Source organism: Elaeis guineensis, chromosome 5, assembly GCF_000442705.2.
Source record: "Elaeis guineensis isolate ETL-2024a chromosome 5, EG11, whole genome shotgun sequence".
NCBI lineage: Eukaryota > Viridiplantae > Streptophyta > Magnoliopsida > Arecales > Arecaceae > Elaeis > Elaeis guineensis.
In genome coordinates, this window is record NC_025997.2 from 122601287 (window position 1) to 122618119 (window position 16833).

The 16833-nt window shown below is 38.4% G+C and overlaps 2 protein-coding genes across 2 annotated transcripts; both read left to right on the forward strand.

Annotated features, from left to right (window-relative positions):
* The first annotated feature begins 741 nt into the window (after window positions 1–741).
* LOC105046048 (probable serine/threonine-protein kinase PBL8) lies at window positions 742–9963 on the forward strand. The gene is made up of 6 exons (XM_010924534.4): window positions 742–1204; window positions 2120–2454; window positions 3606–3741; window positions 8570–8706; window positions 8830–8953; window positions 9213–9963. Exons 1-6 carry the CDS (start codon window positions 1150–1152, stop codon window positions 9668–9670), a joined length of 1245 nt encoding a protein of 414 aa, XP_010922836.1. The 5' UTR covers window positions 742–1149; the 3' UTR covers window positions 9671–9963.
* Window positions 9964–13683: 3720 nt separating this feature from the next.
* LOC105046047 (uncharacterized) lies at window positions 13684–14651 on the forward strand. The gene is made up of 2 exons (XM_010924533.3): window positions 13684–14092; window positions 14179–14651. Exons 1-2 carry the CDS (start codon window positions 14011–14013, stop codon window positions 14445–14447), a joined length of 351 nt encoding a protein of 116 aa, XP_010922835.1. The 5' UTR covers window positions 13684–14010; the 3' UTR covers window positions 14448–14651.
* The last annotated feature ends 2182 nt before the right edge of the window (window positions 14652–16833 follow it).

The following is a 16833-nucleotide window of genomic DNA, read 5'->3' on the forward strand; positions in this document are numbered from 1 at the left end:
TCATCGTGCTGATTGGTCTTAGCTACTTGCTATTCCTCTCAACCTTTTTAGGCTTTCAAAATTTGTGCAAGTGTCCCCACCAATTTATTTTCTAAGAATAAGCTGCTAACCTAGCTTTCATCAAAAGTGAAAGTCCTAGGGATTTTTTAGAGTAAAGTTACACTCGCTGTGAAGCCGACTAAGAAAAAGCTTATATGATTGTCCAAATGACCCAATCCTCAAAAGTTGAGCTCAAATTCCGTTCACATTCCCCCCAGACCCAACTTGAATATCCCAACCATTAGCTGTGCTCAACTTTTTTTGCAGCCTTAATGGCTCAGCTTACAAAACTAAGGTAAGATGTAGATCTTGGTGATGGAATCCAACACGAATCCAACGTTTTTTTCTTAATTTTTTTGGTAACGAAACGAATCTAACGGTTTACCTCCTTAGTTATCAAGTTCTATTTTTGTCAGGTGGTGGGCCCCCCATTACAATAAATCCACGAATGTCTTTGAGAAGGCAATTAATTTTTCATGGTCCCATCATATAAAATTATATAAAACACAAAAAAAATATTAATCATCTCATATAAAAACATCAAATAAAACTATAAAATTCTTCTACAAAATCTAGTGTAACTAATTTTTTTGGCTGCTAAGCGCTTGAAGAGTAATAAAAAAACTCACTACTTTGATGAGTTGATAAATAAATAGCTTTTATTATTGTTTTTTCAGAAATAAAGTGTGAGGCTAGTTTGGTAAATGGGATACCTTCCTCCCTCCTCCCAGGCGCTCCTCTCCTCCTTTACCTCTCTCTCTCTCCCCCCACCTGTCCCTCGTGGTCACGCTACCAGGGGAATTCCTTCTCCCTTAATTAATTCGCTCCGGAAGGGAATCTTTTGGGAGGTGGTGGTGAATGTGTCCGCCGTGGTGGCCGTGCTACTCCTACTGCTCGTGCGGTCAAAAAATTTGAACTTTTTTAGAGAGTGAGAGAGCGAGACAAGAGGAAAGAAAAAAACCTCACCTTTAACCCCTTTCCTTCGAGTAATAGTTCTCTTCTCTCTTCTGTCTCTTATGTGGGATTTGGGAGCCGTATAAGACTTGGAATCGAGAGGGGGGATTGGTTGATATAGAGCGGAGGGGCGAAGAATGAGAGAGGTCGTGAAGGATGGGCAACTGCGGAACCCGGGAGGAGAATGCCGTCGTCGCTGCTCACGCCCAAGGTATCCAAACCTCCGAACCCCACTTCCTCTCCCACCAAGTTCCCATCTTTGGGATTTCCCCTCCTCTTTTTCCCCTTCTCAGCCTGCTCTTATTCCGCTCCCTTTTTTCCTGGGCCATTGTTGATTTGTTTCATTTATTTGACCGGGAACTGAATTTTATCGTCATTGGATTTCTAAAAAGTTCGGTTTTTTGGGTGGGATCGGACTTCATGCTGGTTCCTGAGGATGTTGTTTTTTTTGGCCCATTTTTCATATTGGTGCATTGTGGGGTTTGTTATTATTTTAATTTTATCCTTGTTGTTCCTCTGCCTCTCTCTCTTCTTGGTTCTTTTCACTTTTTTTTTTTTTATTTATTATACTAATTAGTATAGAAGGGATGACCTTGATTTTGCTAGTTCGTCAAATTGGGGTTTTCCTTCTTTATTTGAGTTTAAATTAGGTGGAGTGTTTGGTGGAGGTTTTTCCTATTTTTTCGAGTTATTTTTTTCAGTCAAGGATGCCGCCGACAGGGGGTTGTTGAAATTTGATTTTCATGAAGGAGACCCTTTTTCTTCCTTTCCAAAATTGTCATTCTCATGCAGCTGTCTTCAGATCTATATTTTTTTAATTTTTCAATAACCATGTTCCATTTTTAGCCAAAAAAAATTATGATCCATTTTGGTTTAGTAACAAAAGGTCGAATTGTTTTGCTTTTTTTCAATATTCGACATAGTTTTACTATAAATACTTTACTACATTGGATCGGTACTTTGACTAAGTTTTACATCATCCTTGTTCTAACTCCCTTGACCATGTGAAGTTCTAATTCGGCATGCTTTTATATGCAGTGATTAAATTTCTTCCAGCTTTATCATTCGAAAATTGTGTTTCTTGCTAAAGATTGTTCACATGCTTTCTGTGCTTTCTTATTTTCAGTTCAGCAGCTCCAGATGTTCCAACTGCCTGTTAAGAATGCACTTCCTGAGAAGAAGCACCACCGCACTATCTCGGACGTGAGCGATCCTTCAACCCCTCGAAACGTTGAAGATTCGAGGAATATTGCAATATACACCAATGTGATTGCCTTCACTTTGTTTGAGCTCGAGACGATCACGAAGAGCTTCCGTCCAGACTATGTTCTTGGTGAAGGAGGGTTTGGGACCGTCTACAAGGGATACATAGATGAGAATGTGAGGGTTGGTCTCAAATCCCTTCCTGTCGCGGTCAAGGTCCTCAATAAAGATGGTCACCAAGGTCATAGAGAATGGCTTGTAAGTGGCCTTCTTCTTCATCAAATGTTTGTCATGGATGCTGTGATAGTCTTCAGAGGCTCTATAATTCATCTGGGCTTTACATGTTTTCGTATGGGTGCTCGATTAGTTAACTGTACATCTAGTTGACTTGCTCTAATGAGCTGACTTCCTCCATCTCCACATCTAATGTGCACGCATGAACGTGCTTGTGACTTAAGTCATTGAGCAAGGAAAAGACTGTGCCTCTTCATTAATGATTAGTACTTGAACCTTTAATTAACTCCTGTTGCTTGAACATAAGATATATAATCTAGATTTCAGTGCAAAGGTCTTGAATAATTTGCTTTATATCGAAAAAAAAAAGACAAGATGCTGCAGTTTTTCAGATGCCATAAGATATACATGTTTGCAGTTCTTGAGTGCACATAATTTGCTTTATATCGAAAAAAAAAAAGACAAAGATGCTTCAGTTTTTCAGATGCCATAAGATATACATGTTTGCAGTTCTTGAGTGCACATCAAAAACGTTAAACAACCAGTAGATATGTATGGGCAGCTAAAATGAACTAGACATGCCCTCCAATGATACTGTTCTTATTGGTTATTGCATCCATGGTAATCCTGCCCATTATTCCATCCTGCCAGTCCTTTTTTTCTTCTGACAAACAGGAGAAAATGCGAATCAGTAATTATTGGTCTTAAAAGATGTGCATGCATTGGCTTTCTGTGCTGGTTTAGTGTAAATCTCTGCCGGATAATTGTATGCATCGACTGATAGAGATGGAATACATACATTATGATAGCAAACTAGGTATTCTTACAAGAGATTCTTCTTGCTTCTACCATGCAGAGCTGCCCATTGTTATATCTTGACTAGCCTTCCATATTTTTTATCAGATATTCCTTAACTTTGTATCTCTTGCATTCCTTGAACATAACATCACTTTCTGTTAAGAGCGTTAAAATGTGAAGCCCAGCAAATGGACTCTGTAAACATTTGAATCATGAAATCCAGTTTAACTTTTTACAATTATGCCGGTCACGTCAAAGAGGTGTGCGTTGTTTGAACAAGCAAGATAATGATGTTAAATTCCAACTTAGGATAGTTGCTCTATTATTTGGCAGTTTGAGATGTTTCTTGAGTTTGACTCTTATCCTTGTTTTACCAGACCGAGGTTAATTTTTTAGGACAGCTCAGGCATCCTAATCTAGTGAAGTTGATTGGATATTGCTGCGAGGATGATCACAGGCTGCTTGTCTATGAGTTTATGTTCCGAGGGAGCCTTGAGAATCACTTATTTCGAAGTACATAACTCCACATTCTCCTTTTTAGAGAAGTTTTTATTTCTTGTTGCTTGATAAACTTATAATGCAGTTGTTTCTTCAAGATCTTTTTGAATCCTCTGCTGCTTCTTTATGATGTCTCCATGACTTTCAGTTCCATTGTAAGGTTGACATATATGCATGAAAAAGGAAAAGGATGTAGTTTTCTTCAAGATTGAGCATTTAAAGAACTAGTTCCTTGCAGATAGTTGAGACACTCTAAAATTATATCACATTTTGCAACACCTGTCTATAATCCTTAAATTGTGTATGTAGGTTTCATTTGGAAATTACCTCGTGATAGGAGAGGATACTGCAAATGATCAATAATCCTTCCATCTGTGTGCACAAGCTTCTTTTGGAAACTACCCTCTGACAAGAGAGGGTACTGCAAATTATCCATAATCCTTTTAATTATCCATCTAGGTTTCATTTGGAGAACGTTATGAAATTGTGTGTGGAAGTTGTTCTGAGTTGACTATCGAGAAAAACACTAATTTTTAATGAACTCTTTAACCAGATAGGCTAATGCACCAGTAGTGTTGAATAATATTTGTGCTTTGGCTTATTATTGCATACATGATTTGTGCTTTATCATTAATTTTCAAGGTGCTCTTCTGTTTACTTATGAATGAGCTGTTGGAGCTTGCAGTTGACTTTGCCTTGAGCTGATTAACTTTATAAGGTAGCTTCTCATGAAACTATCTAAGATGGCTTTTTGTACAGCAATGCCTCTATCTTTCGTCAAATCGTGAAAAATGTTATTTAATGTTAACTGCTAAATGAATTAAAAACTTTTACAATAGGCATTAATCCCTTTTCTTTTAGGGTTCGTATGGTTGATCCCGTTGATTTATTTCTCCTCAATTACTTCAATTCAGATTTTCTTACCGCCACAGAGGAAAGGAAATTTTTTTAAGAAAACTGATGTGGGTTTTATTGCTAATTGATCGAGACCATTCTATTTTTGGATGGTGGTATGCATATGAGCATGTTAACTTTCCTGCCAAATTCCAAGAGCAAGGATGTGACACTATCAATTATGGGTGTATATGGCAATGGTGCCATATATATTGAGCACAAACCAGACCATGAAGTTGGCCGGTATATAAAATGGTGTAACAGCATTTAAAAACTTCAATAAGGTGATGAAGAACAAGCTAATCAGAAGCAGGGCCTAAAATTCAAATCAAACTATAAAAATAAAAGCGAAGCTAAGGTCATCTTGAGATGTATTGAGAGACCAGACTAAGCAATAAAGTCAGGAAGGTAAAGGAGGTGCCCCAAATGATGTCAACAATGGGATGAAAGGATTCTATAAAGGAGCTCGCTGAAGTGGAATAGACAAACATAAATGCAAGATGAAATTATATTAATAACATGCATGGGAATACCTTGTCAATTTAGGGCCTTTTGGATGCCGGTCTTCTGGCGGAGCATCACGTTTGAAATTATGATAGAAATTTGGTAATTGAAGGTGATTAGGGAGGCTGGAGGAGAAACTAATTCCTATATTTCATGAATTAGATAAATCATCTTATACACATGGTTAGTTATCCCAAAGAAATAGGGGTTACTTAGCAGCCACGGCAGCCCCAAACTTGTTTTGGCACAGTTCCAGTTGTGTTTTCTGAAAAAGAAAGGCCTTGTTGGAAGACATCGAAATAAGCCCTTAAAGAGGCTAAAAGAATTAGTAGGTTAGAATTACAAGAAATGGACTTACAATGGGTGTGGGTTTAGAAAGAGTTCTGAGGCTGCACAAGAACTAGGCATGTAGAAAGTGACCAAGGGGCCAAAAGTGATGTAGTAAGTGGTAAGTTCACTGGAGCCTACTGTGATTTAAATGGACATACCTTAAAAGAATCAAAAAGTATCAAGCCCTGTTTGGGTGCATTGCAAAACTACTAGCTTCTGAAGTAGTGCATCAAGTGGGACTCAAAAGTTTTACTCTAGAATTCTAAACTATTTGGACATGATCTAAAAAAAAATAGTAAGAAAAAATTTCTACTCATGCAATTATTATATTCCCCCATTCTAGCCAGCCCCGATCCTCAAACCTCACTCCACTACCATTATCACAACCACCTCCTCTCTCTCCCATGTTTTCAAGTATTATCTTATAGTGATGGTTAGGATGGTGATAGAGGTGATGGTGAATGTGATGTTGTTGATGGCAAAGATGGTGTATTTGGTGGTGGTGGTTATGGTGGAGGTGGTGGTAAGGTGGTGATGGTTGTTGTATTGGTGGTGGTGATGGTTGTTGGTGAAGTTGGGGGTAATGGTGATGGTTTTGGTGGTGGTGGTGGTGATGGTGAACATGATTGTGGCAGTGATGATGGTTGGCGGGGGTGGGGGTGGTGGTTGTGATGGTGATGGTGAGGGTGGTGATGCAGGGGGAGGAATGGAGGTTGGGTTGGTTAGAGTGGGAGAAGGAGTTTGGGGTTTTAGCCATGTTGGGGACAGCAACATTAGCTGGCTGACTAGTGTTGGGGTAGGTAGATGGGTGTTGGCAACAATTAGGGTAGTTGTGGTGTTTGGGTTCCACCCAAGTTGGAAAGGGAGGTCGGTTTTAGCCGCAATTGTGTAATGGTGATGTTTTGGGAGTCATGAAGGGAGGTGGGGTGTCAACAATGATGGGCGCAGCAATGTTGGTTGGGGGTGGGTCTTGCTTGCCATCTCAATTGGACATGGCTCATCATTGCCATCCTTGTTGTCTTCATCATTCTTGGCCTTCCATATTCAGCCAGTGCCAGTTCAAGGTTGTTCCCATTGCGATTGCTGGTGGATGCTTGATTGCCTTGAACTGATTGGCAAGAGAGGAAGGGAATAATTGGATTGGTTATTAGAGTGCGATAAAGGAAGGGGGAAGCTCTCGGGGTCTCAGCAATTAGTGGATGAAATTCCAAAGCTTCTTGTGGATGTCGGAATTATGCTGTAATTACAGAGTTTTGGGGCTATACTCCATGCTTCTTTGCACTCCAAAATCTTTATCCAAACACTTTTGGAATTTCGACTGCAAAGTTTTAAAATTCTCTATTTTAGACTAATATGTTGTAATTTATGGTTATCCAAACAAACCCATAACTGATTGAAGTAAAACTAGGTCTTTTCTAACAATGAAGAGATGGAATATCAGGTCTGGTATGATATTCTTTGCTGACAAGTTAGAGGAAGCCTTTGACAGCTTCAAGCAAGGGAAAATATGCATGGCCAATCAGTTTGAGAGAGCTCAATGAAGGCAAAATCTGCTGCAAGATCAGCACAACGATGGGATAACTGTTGAATAGCCAAATAAGATGCTTGAAGAACCAGATAATCCCAAACAAACAGGTTATGTGTCACTGAAACACTAATTGAGGCAATTAAAAGTTGCCGAACACTTGAAGATGTGTTAAGAAATTGCATTTTTATACATACTATGAAGAAAAGTGCTTTAATGGAGCTGCTTTGCAGCAAGTTGTGTGGAGAGTGTGCAACATAAGGAATCTTTTAGCTGATGAAGAGGATCAGACTTTTAACTCCCATGCATGTTGGGCTGTAATAATGAAGTTCATGGTAAGAAACTGTTTTGCCCATGAATCTGCATATCATAGTGTAGTTGCTTTAGTGACTATATATGTGTGTGCATGTTGAAGCCAGTCAGATTTTTGACTCTCATGGCATGTTGAGTTGTAATAATGAAATTCATGATAAGATACTATGGTCCTATGTTTGTCATATTCATTCCAAGGTCTCCACAAATCTGCCTATGGCAGTCTAGTTGCTTTAGGGACTATGCGTGTGGGTGAGACTGTTGATGTAGGCAAAAGGTGAAAGTCAAGGGGTTTTGATATGTCGTAAGAGGAGTAGGTTGGTTATTGGTCAATGAATAGAACTTATCGAAGTTATAAGCTTGAAAACAAATAACATCTAGCCTGCCATTTGAGAATGAAGACTATTAACTTAAGTATGTAGGATTTTAGCACCCTGATCTGTATGTATTTTTCCTTATTCTTCCAAACAGGAAGACGATCTATCTTGACATTAACAAATTTGAGCTTTGAGTGAGATAATAGAGTAACGAGTCAAACGGGTGTGCAGATCCCATAGGCTTTGATATGGTAGATGCTAAAATTGCTATTGCTTAATTAATTGAACTACTTTTTTAGTTAGAAAGTTCAGGGTAAAAAAATAATCCAGTGCAACTGATCCGCGCAACTGATCCATTTTCTTTTATGGAGAGTTCATAATTTGGAAAACTGAAAGAGCTAGTAGAGTCAAGGGACCCATACAAAAAAATATGGCCTTCTACACTGTGCAAATTCTGTGCCCCAAGCAAATGCAATGAGTTAAAATAAATTAAGAAACAAAGAAAATGATCAAAGGTGGATAGCCTGTTTTATATCTTTAAATTTCCTTGCAAAAAATTCCATAGGTAATTTATAAATTTAGGCTATGACGGAAATGTTTATTACCATCGCATTTCTTTCCTTCTGGTTGTGTTTAACAGTGTATTCTCTCTGTCCAATCCGGTGTGCCATCTTCATTAAGTTCTTGCACATGGCTTCACGAAAACTTCTACTTAGTCATCATACTCTGGACTATTTGTTTATTTTTTTTGCAGCTTGAATCATATAATTGTAGATTGATTTGCATTGTTACATTGCCAACTATATTTTGACAATTAATATCAGATTTTGACTGCAAGAAGTTCACCAACTTTCTTCCTTTGGTCTGTCTTCTGTACGACAACTATATTGAATTAAGATCTTTCATTATTCTCATGAAAAATTGTTATCTGAACGTGGCTTTTCTTGCTTGATGTGTATAGAGACAGCTGCTCCATTATCTTGGGCAACGAGAATGTCAATTGCACTTGGTGCTGCTAAAGGGCTAGCTTTCCTTCACAATGCAGAAAGGCCTGTCATTTACCGAGATTTTAAGACATCAAATATTTTGTTGGACTCTGTTAAGTGGCAGTCTATTTTGTTACACTTATTTTCTTTTTTCTTATACATTTTACATGTATCACCTAAAATAATAAACCCTTTTGACATGGTTTGCTGCTGCTTCTCCTGCATGTCTTCACAGGATTATACAGCGAAGCTTTCTGATTTTGGCCTTGCAAAAGCTGGACCACAGGGTGATGAGACCCATGTGTCAACACGGGTAATGGGAACCTATGGATATGCTGCTCCTGAATATGTAATGACTGGTATCGCCTCTTCATTTTTGCCCCCCCTCTATATGGACTTTTATTTGTTCTCAGCATATAATTTGGAGATTCCTTTGATTGTTAATCTTGTATGATGGTCATCAGATCTTTTTGAGCAAAATGATAAGTAGAATCTATCAAACCTATGTGCCTTCTTCAGTTTCCCTTGATTGTTTAAATGGAATATACCATTGATTCATTTGCTTCTCAGATTTATTGGTCTGAGTTCATTTTGAATTATATTTTGTTCTATGAGCAGGTCACTTGACAGCTAGGAGTGATGTCTATGGCTTCGGGGTTGTCCTTCTCGAGCTCTTAACAGGACGGCGGTCTGTGGACAAGACCCGTCCCAGCAAGGAGCATAGCTTGGTAGACTGGGCTCGCCCCAAGCTTAATGACAAGAGAAAGATGCTTCAGATCATTGATCCCCGGTTGGAGGGTCAGTATTCAGTGCGAGTTGCCCAGAAGGCCTGTAGCCTGGCATACTACTGCTTGAGCCAAAACCCGAAAGCAAGGCCCCTTATGAGTGATGTTGTGGAGACTCTCGAGCCCCTTCAGAGTAGAAGTCGGAGTGAGGTTTCAGGTCATGCCCTAGTGAGTGATGGCCTACCTGACTACCGGATGCACCGCAGGTTCACAGGTAATGGTGTTGGATGTAGAGCAAGTCCGAGCCCGAAATGTTCCCCAAGTCCTGTGGCAGCATGCAGGGTGAGGTGAGTCCTATATTTTCCTGTTTGGAATAGGTTCACTCATTGTATATTGAAAATCTAGCTGTGCTTGTTTGTGTCGGTTTTTGCTTCTCTGTTATTCCTGTGATGTAAATGTGATCCACCCACTGTTGCTGTTTGTAAGGCCGTTCATTTTCACTTCGGTCTTTATGCATCTTAACTGAGGCAACCCTTGCCAAATGGGCCAGGTTTTGTTTTACTAATGAAAGCTAGTTGAACTGAAAAGAACTGATCTTAAATCTGTGAGGAAATAATATTTGGAAGTCTTTATGCGGTACACTATAGATTAATCCATTTGAGTAGTTGCTTATTTTGGAGGGACATTTTAAAATCAGATGTGGAGAAAGACTGATAAAGTCAGTGGGGTTGCATTTCTGTTATTTCATCTGTGTGTGTTGGAGGTACATGTACTCCTGTCCACTGTTCAGTTAGCTTCCTTCTTTATAAATTCTTCACCTCTTCAAACTGTTGAAAATGGTAGTTTTGGCTGTCCACATTTATCAGTCCACAAATTTCACCTCTCACCATCATCTTCGCATCTATATCAAATCTCATGCATGACTTGACTGACTTCTCAAAGGCAACAATATTTAGTTCTGTTTCATCATTTATCCCTTTCCTTTCCATCCCATTTATTTCCATGTTTTTTTTTTCGCATTGACTACATTGCCTCATATGTCCTTACCAGCACCCTCCTCATTTCAAAACTGCTATGAAATCAGGCAGACTAAATGCTATGAATCTTTTGGTCTTCAAGTCGCCTTTTTTTCTTTCCCAAACCTTGCTAGCTAAACTTCTGTTCGCTTATTTGTGTTTACAACTACAATTTGCAGAATGTTGAATGCTTTTACCGAAGTATTCATAATTTCTGTGATTGTTATCCTTGGCTAACTTGCATGTTTAAAGGTCAGGGAACACGTACTTCATCTTGGCAATTGCTATATGGTCAGCTCTAGACGTGGCTGATATATCCAACTTGAGATGCTCCAGGATGTTCAAATTTCGCTGCATGGCTGTGTTAAGGTCATTTCTGGCGCACAGGGCCTGGTTTGAGTTGGATTCTGTGCCAAGAAATTCTGCGGCCATGCCTTGGGTATTCCAATAAGTCTGTTGTGGTTTCACAAATGACGCGTGGCATGCATAAATTAAGGAACAAACAAACAAAAGAGATTTTACCAAGCAACAAACAAAAGAGACCCTTAACTAGAAGCCACGTAGTACATATTGTTGCAACCAAAGATTATAATAGAATAGAATTATTATACTGAAGTATTTTACCTCTGCTCCCACTCAACAAGAAGAAAACAGAAGAGAATCAAATCACTGGATCCCTTGTGTGAATGGTTTTGATAGTTTTGGCAGACTTCAAGCTTCTTATGCCAAAAGAGAGCCACATCTGAAGGGCCGCTTTGTCTTTCCCCGAACGAAATCAGAGTTCAACAAGATCTATCTAGAAAAAAGTGATGACAAGTGGCTACCGAGATAGTCCTTGGGGCTACTCATACCCAAAAGCAACACGAGGCCGCTCGAATCTTATCCACTGTCTATGGTGGAGCTGCCACAAAGACTTCCGAGTGCAAAGCTAGTTTTATACGTGGGGAAAGCATCGTCACTTTTCTTGATCAACCTATATAAAAAAGACGTTTGAAATACTTCTGAAATGGAAAGCTAGAAAAGAGATTCCTTATTGCATCAACAGCTGCATGGCTTTTGCTTGATTAAATATTCTCTCATGGTGCGCACTATCCGAGCCACAATCAGTACTAAGAATAGAGACTGATAGGAAGAGCCAAGGGAGTGAAATGGATGTCTTGGCAAATAGATTTTTTCCATTTGTGCCAGAATTTTCGCTTTGGACTGGGCAAGGAATCTTGGTCTCCATGATATCTCAACATGAAAGCTTATAGGATTGTTTTCAATTTCAAACCTTATATAATTGCTTGTTCGAAAGGCATGGCTTTTTACCTAACCAGTAAATTAGCAAAAAATAGACCAACTTCTTAAAAATGACATGCAGTGATGTCAACATGCCCTTCTCCTATTCAACTCTTATGTTCCATTAACTTTGATGGCTACTGACCTTGCAACTTTATCATTTATAAGTAGTTGATTTTACATTCCCAATCTGAGAACATCGTTTTGTACTCATTGGCCCGTTGGCAAGAGGACGTAAGATCTAGCAGAGTTACTTGACTGGTCTTTAGTAACCTCCTATTCTAATCTTTAAGACAGAAATGTAGGGGTGAAATCGGATCAAATTTGGATCGGATACTAACATATTCATATTCATATTTATTTTTATTTGATAAATATAAATATGGATATGAATATTATTTGGATGTAAAAATTTATATCTATTTTTTTTTTAAATAAATACAGATACATTTCGGATACTGGATGTATGGATATAATTATGGACATAACTTAAAAAATTAGATGTTTTAACTATAAAATTAAAGATATTACTAAATAGATGATAAATTAATCTAATAACATATTTATATGATCGTATATTTTTTTAAAAAATTAATAAATATTATATAAAATTTTATAAGATTACATGCACATTCGGACACGAATTAGATAGTTGTCTATCTATATCTGTTTTTTTTTAACGAATATAAATATAGATATAGATATTAATTAAATTTTTATTTCAGATACTGAAATAGATTCAGATGGATAATATTTATATTATTTTTATCCCGACTATAGAGTGGTACGCATCCCACAATGTTTTTTCTTCGTGGTATTAACATGAGTCATGCATTTAAATACAGTAAAATATTTATTTACACATCATCCAGCTGCTTGCTTGGCCAGTTTTTTTATTCTACTTTTATATGAAAGTTTTCTTTTATCATTATATACATCTATATTCATTAAATATTAGTTTATGTTATTTTTTTGAGAAAAAGTCTACAGTTTATGTTGGTTAGTAACAGTGCGGGAACAGCGATGGATCCCCCTTTAATTAATTGCCCATTTCTTACTCAAAGTGCGTGTCCAAATTCTCCAAGTAGTGGTTTCCATGTGTCACCAGACTTTAGAAGCCATTTTGCACCGAGAAACACCGGGGAGAAGTTTGTTCTCCAATGGGGTTTGGTGAGTTTTTTGTGGCACATCAGTCCCTAGTAGCAAATTACAGGAAAGGACTTGGGGTAGAGTTCGATCGAAGTAATAAAGCAAACTACTTGCGAGTGGCTTCTATTGCAGTATCTTGCCTATCCGGGGTCCTAGGATTGGGACAGCTGAGTTCCCTCTTGCAGTATATCCACTGGAGAAATCTTAAGCTTGTTTGGTTAAATTAAAAAAGACTTAAGAATAGGTGGCGGATATGAAATGAACCGAAATCCCAATTGATGTTGAACTGAGATCTTTATATTCATAAAAACATTATATTCAAATACCTATCGATGTAATTAAATTAACACTAACTTTTTTAAATTAAAGCATTGGTTGAGAAATGTATTTAGCAATATATTAATTCATGTTCGGTGAGATTGTAAGGCAGGATGGTTGATTGATTTCCAGTCGTAATGGGCTGAAATTAGTATGATTGTATATTACATCCATCAATCAATGATATTGCATATTTTGTCATCTTCTGATCAATCATGCCATAAATATCTCGTTGCAATATCCAAAATCTAATGACATCTTTCCTTTGTAATATATATAAGAGCTAAATTCCTGTGTCAATCTCGTTCTTCAGTGCCCAACATTGCTAAAAACCGAGTGCCTAGCAGTGCTCCGAACTTAGATCTCGGCTCACATAAAACCCTGTCTCGTACTCATCCGATTTCGGCTAGATTTCCTCCTACCCTGACCCTAAAACAAAAAAAAAAAAAAAAAATCTTGCCGCTCTGAACCAAAACCAACTACTGCACTCTTTGCTGTCCGAAAACAGCAGCTTCCGAGGACTGCCACTGCAGGCCTACAGTTCATTTTGGCTACTTGGCTCTCTCCCTTGCAACCAAATGGACGGGACGGATCCTTTAACCAGAACAACACAAAATTAAGGGGGGGATCACAAAGGAAGGGGTTGCGTGGCATGTGCCCATTGCCCTTGTCTAAGGGCAATGCATTCATCCACCCATTTGTGCCACATCAATGGCTAATTATGTCACTTCACCTCTATGATATTTGATCCTTGCTTCCTCCTCCCTTTCCATTAATTAAAAAAAAAAAAAAAATCAATGAATTCAAACTTCCTTAATTTCCCCAACAGAATCACTTCTTAGAGAATCCAAGAAGGAGAAGCTGTTGCCCTCCTCATATATATCACAACCCCTACACCTCTCTCTTCCCCTACCCATCTTGACAACCATGGGCAAGGGCAAGCTCAAGCTCACCCTTCACCTTATCTTAACACTCACTCTTCTCTTCACTACCCCTCTCCCCACCAAAGGTGTTCCCTCCCTTCATCACACTCTCCATTCCAAATTCTCTCTACTCACCAATTCACTAACCTTTTTATAAGCCACATGCATGCAGGAGCCTTTGCTGCCACCCAATACATGCTACCGGCCAACACGGTCGAGTACCGGCCCATCGACAGAGCCGTCGCCGTGGATGGAGATGGCAACCGCCGGGAGTTGACCCCCTTCCAACTCTGCCTGGATTGCCGCTGCTGCGCCGCCAACGACCCGAACAACTGCTCGTCGATGCCGTGCTGCTTCGGCATCGACTGCAACCTCCCAGAGAAGCCCTTCGGCGTCTGCGCCTTCGTGCCAAAGACCTGCAACTGTACCTCATGCAGTTGATTCTAGCTTCTTAATACTTAAGGTATACAAAAGATTCACGTAGGACTTCTTCAGATGGTATCTTGCGAGACTCATCTGGATGGATGGATACATCGTTGTATGATAGAGAAAAGATATGATTTTGGATGATAATGGTGTAGAATAAAACTGGTTGCTGGGATGGGGGTGAATAAAAGTTTGGTGTGTTTGCGCTGGATTCTTTGTCATGCATGCGTTGGAGCTCGAATGACTCATGGACAGTTACTTTGAGTTTTTGCTTTGGTTTCTTTTTTTTTGGTTTCAATATGTCACGGTAGGCATGTTCTTGACTGCATTCTGAGGAATATGTGCGCATGGATGGCTGAGATTCTTGTTCCTGGAAGTGGGTATATTTGTTTGGAAACGCTATGTACCATGTGTGGTCACTAGAGAGAGATAGAGGAAGAACAAGAAAGCTAACAGTATTTAACAATTTTTTTTTGTTTAAAGAAAGAGTGAGAAGACCAGTTCCACCCATTTCATTAAGCAAATAAAGGGGAGAAAGCGAGCCAATTAATCGCATTTTATATTTAAACTATTTGCAATGAAATTTTTGAAGCTTGAGACACTACTTTCCATTTCGCAACCTGCTTCACTAATCCAGAGAAAATACTGAATTTTTGGGTTTGAAAAAACTTCAAAACTCACTGAAAAGGAAACTTCAAGAAGCATGTCTGAAGTAGATAATGTTGATGGACCAGTTCTTGAACGTATTTCCAATTTGAATGCTACATCAAAATTGAGATCAATTATGATTTTAAGAAAATAATTTACACTATAGTAATAGAAAAAAAATAATGTTACTTCAATTTCTAAGAGAATCAAGACAATCCTAAAGTGATGACGAGAGAATAATTTCAAAAGTAAAATTACGAGGCATATATAGTTAGCAGAACGCTCATGTTAATTTCATTTTCGATGGTATTGATCAATCAATTTTATATTTTTTTGATGTCAAATTGTTGGCTTTATAAATTTATTGTTAAAAATTTATTTTTTATTAAAAATTTATTTGAAAAATGTGAACTTTATTTATTGTCTTTGTACCTTTAATTATGAACACATGGTACTTATTAATTTATGAATATGAAGGAGCTAATGAGTTCCAATCCCGTATAGTCATATATATATATCCAAATTGGAGAGCACCTATTCTCTGATCACAGTCGTTCAAAATTGGCACGGCAAACATCATTAGATCTATTGTTACCGAGGTACACCGACAGTAGGTTGGCGTAGCCCATCCAATTATGGTTGTTGTGCCAAATATGAATGGTTGTCATTGCACAATTGACCCTTTCCAATTTAGGTACGAACCAGAAAGAACCCCGATTGTGTACTTATTTCACATGGAGCTTGTTTGAGCAAACCCTGCAGGATTCGATGGATTTATCATAAAGGCAGTATAGGAGAGAGGAGAGGGAGAGATAGGTGTTGCAAGGTCATCTTATGGTACACGATACCTCCGCACTTCCCCCTCTCTCTTGTTCCCTTCTTTCTTTCCCCCTTCAGCACTCAACTCTCTCTTTGGTGGATCCTCTTGGATCCTATAGGATCTACCAAAACCAAGAAGAGAGGAATGAAGTCCGTAGACTCCAAAAATATATAGGTTTAGGCTATTTTCAGTCATAGGATTCGTGCACACTACGAGAATTCAGTAAATTTTCTCTGAATGTTTTGTTCTTCTAACATTTCTCTCTCCTTGAAGCTTAAGTCAAACAACAAATCTAAACATAAAGGTTGTACCGTAGACATGATAACCAATCTAACTTAATTTGATTGTGTTGTGATCAAAGAGTGATCGGTTGTTTCTACTATTGTGATGTAGAAGGTAGGGCATCTAGTTTCATATTGGTTATGAGTTAAGGACTATGACTTATATAGGAAGAGAACATTCTTTCCATATGAAATGCTTTTTGAATGACAAAATCATGAGATCTATGGGTCAGAATGGACAATGCCTTTTGTGCCGAGCTATGAGCCTTTGGCCACAATAGTAGTGCACTAGGTAGGAAACTACCTCTATGATTATAGGGCTCCTCTTATCCGTATATCGATCTGTGGTAAAATAAAAAAGGAGGGTACATCTCATCTATACACAGACTTGCTTTTTACTAAGAGAGCTGTAGTAAAAATAAGGAGGGGGCACCATCCATCTGTATACCAACTCTTTCTTGACCGAAAGATTATGTTGTGGTGTAGAAGGGAGGATATTATCAGTCTCATATTATTTTAAGTTAATGAAAACTCTGATTCATATAGAAAGGATCATCTTTTCCACATGAGGTATCTTTTGAAGGATAAAACTATAAGGTCATTGTCAAAATGGATAATACCTCATGTGTCAAACCATGAGTCCTTGATCGCA

What these genes read in the sequence shown, in the direction of transcription:
- LOC105046048 (XM_010924534.4), top strand. Translation starts at nt 1,150, where the DNA reads ATGGGCAACTGCGGAACCCGGGAGGAGAATGCCGTCGTCGCTGCTCAC. An exon ending in TGAGAATCACTTATTTCGAA is followed by an intron (nt 3,742 to 8,569) that starts GTACATAACTCC and finishes TGATGTGTATAG; the next exon opens with AGACAGCTGCTCCATTATCT. An exon ending in CAAATATTTTGTTGGACTCT is followed by an intron (nt 8,707 to 8,829) that starts GTTAAGTGGCAG and finishes ATGTCTTCACAG; the next exon opens with GATTATACAGCGAAGCTTTC.
- LOC105046047 (XM_010924533.3), top strand. Translation starts at nt 14,011, where the DNA reads ATGGGCAAGGGCAAGCTCAAGCTCACCCTTCACCTTATCTTAACACTC. An exon ending in TACCCCTCTCCCCACCAAAG is followed by an intron (nt 14,093 to 14,178) that starts GTGTTCCCTCCC and finishes ACATGCATGCAG; the next exon opens with GAGCCTTTGCTGCCACCCAA.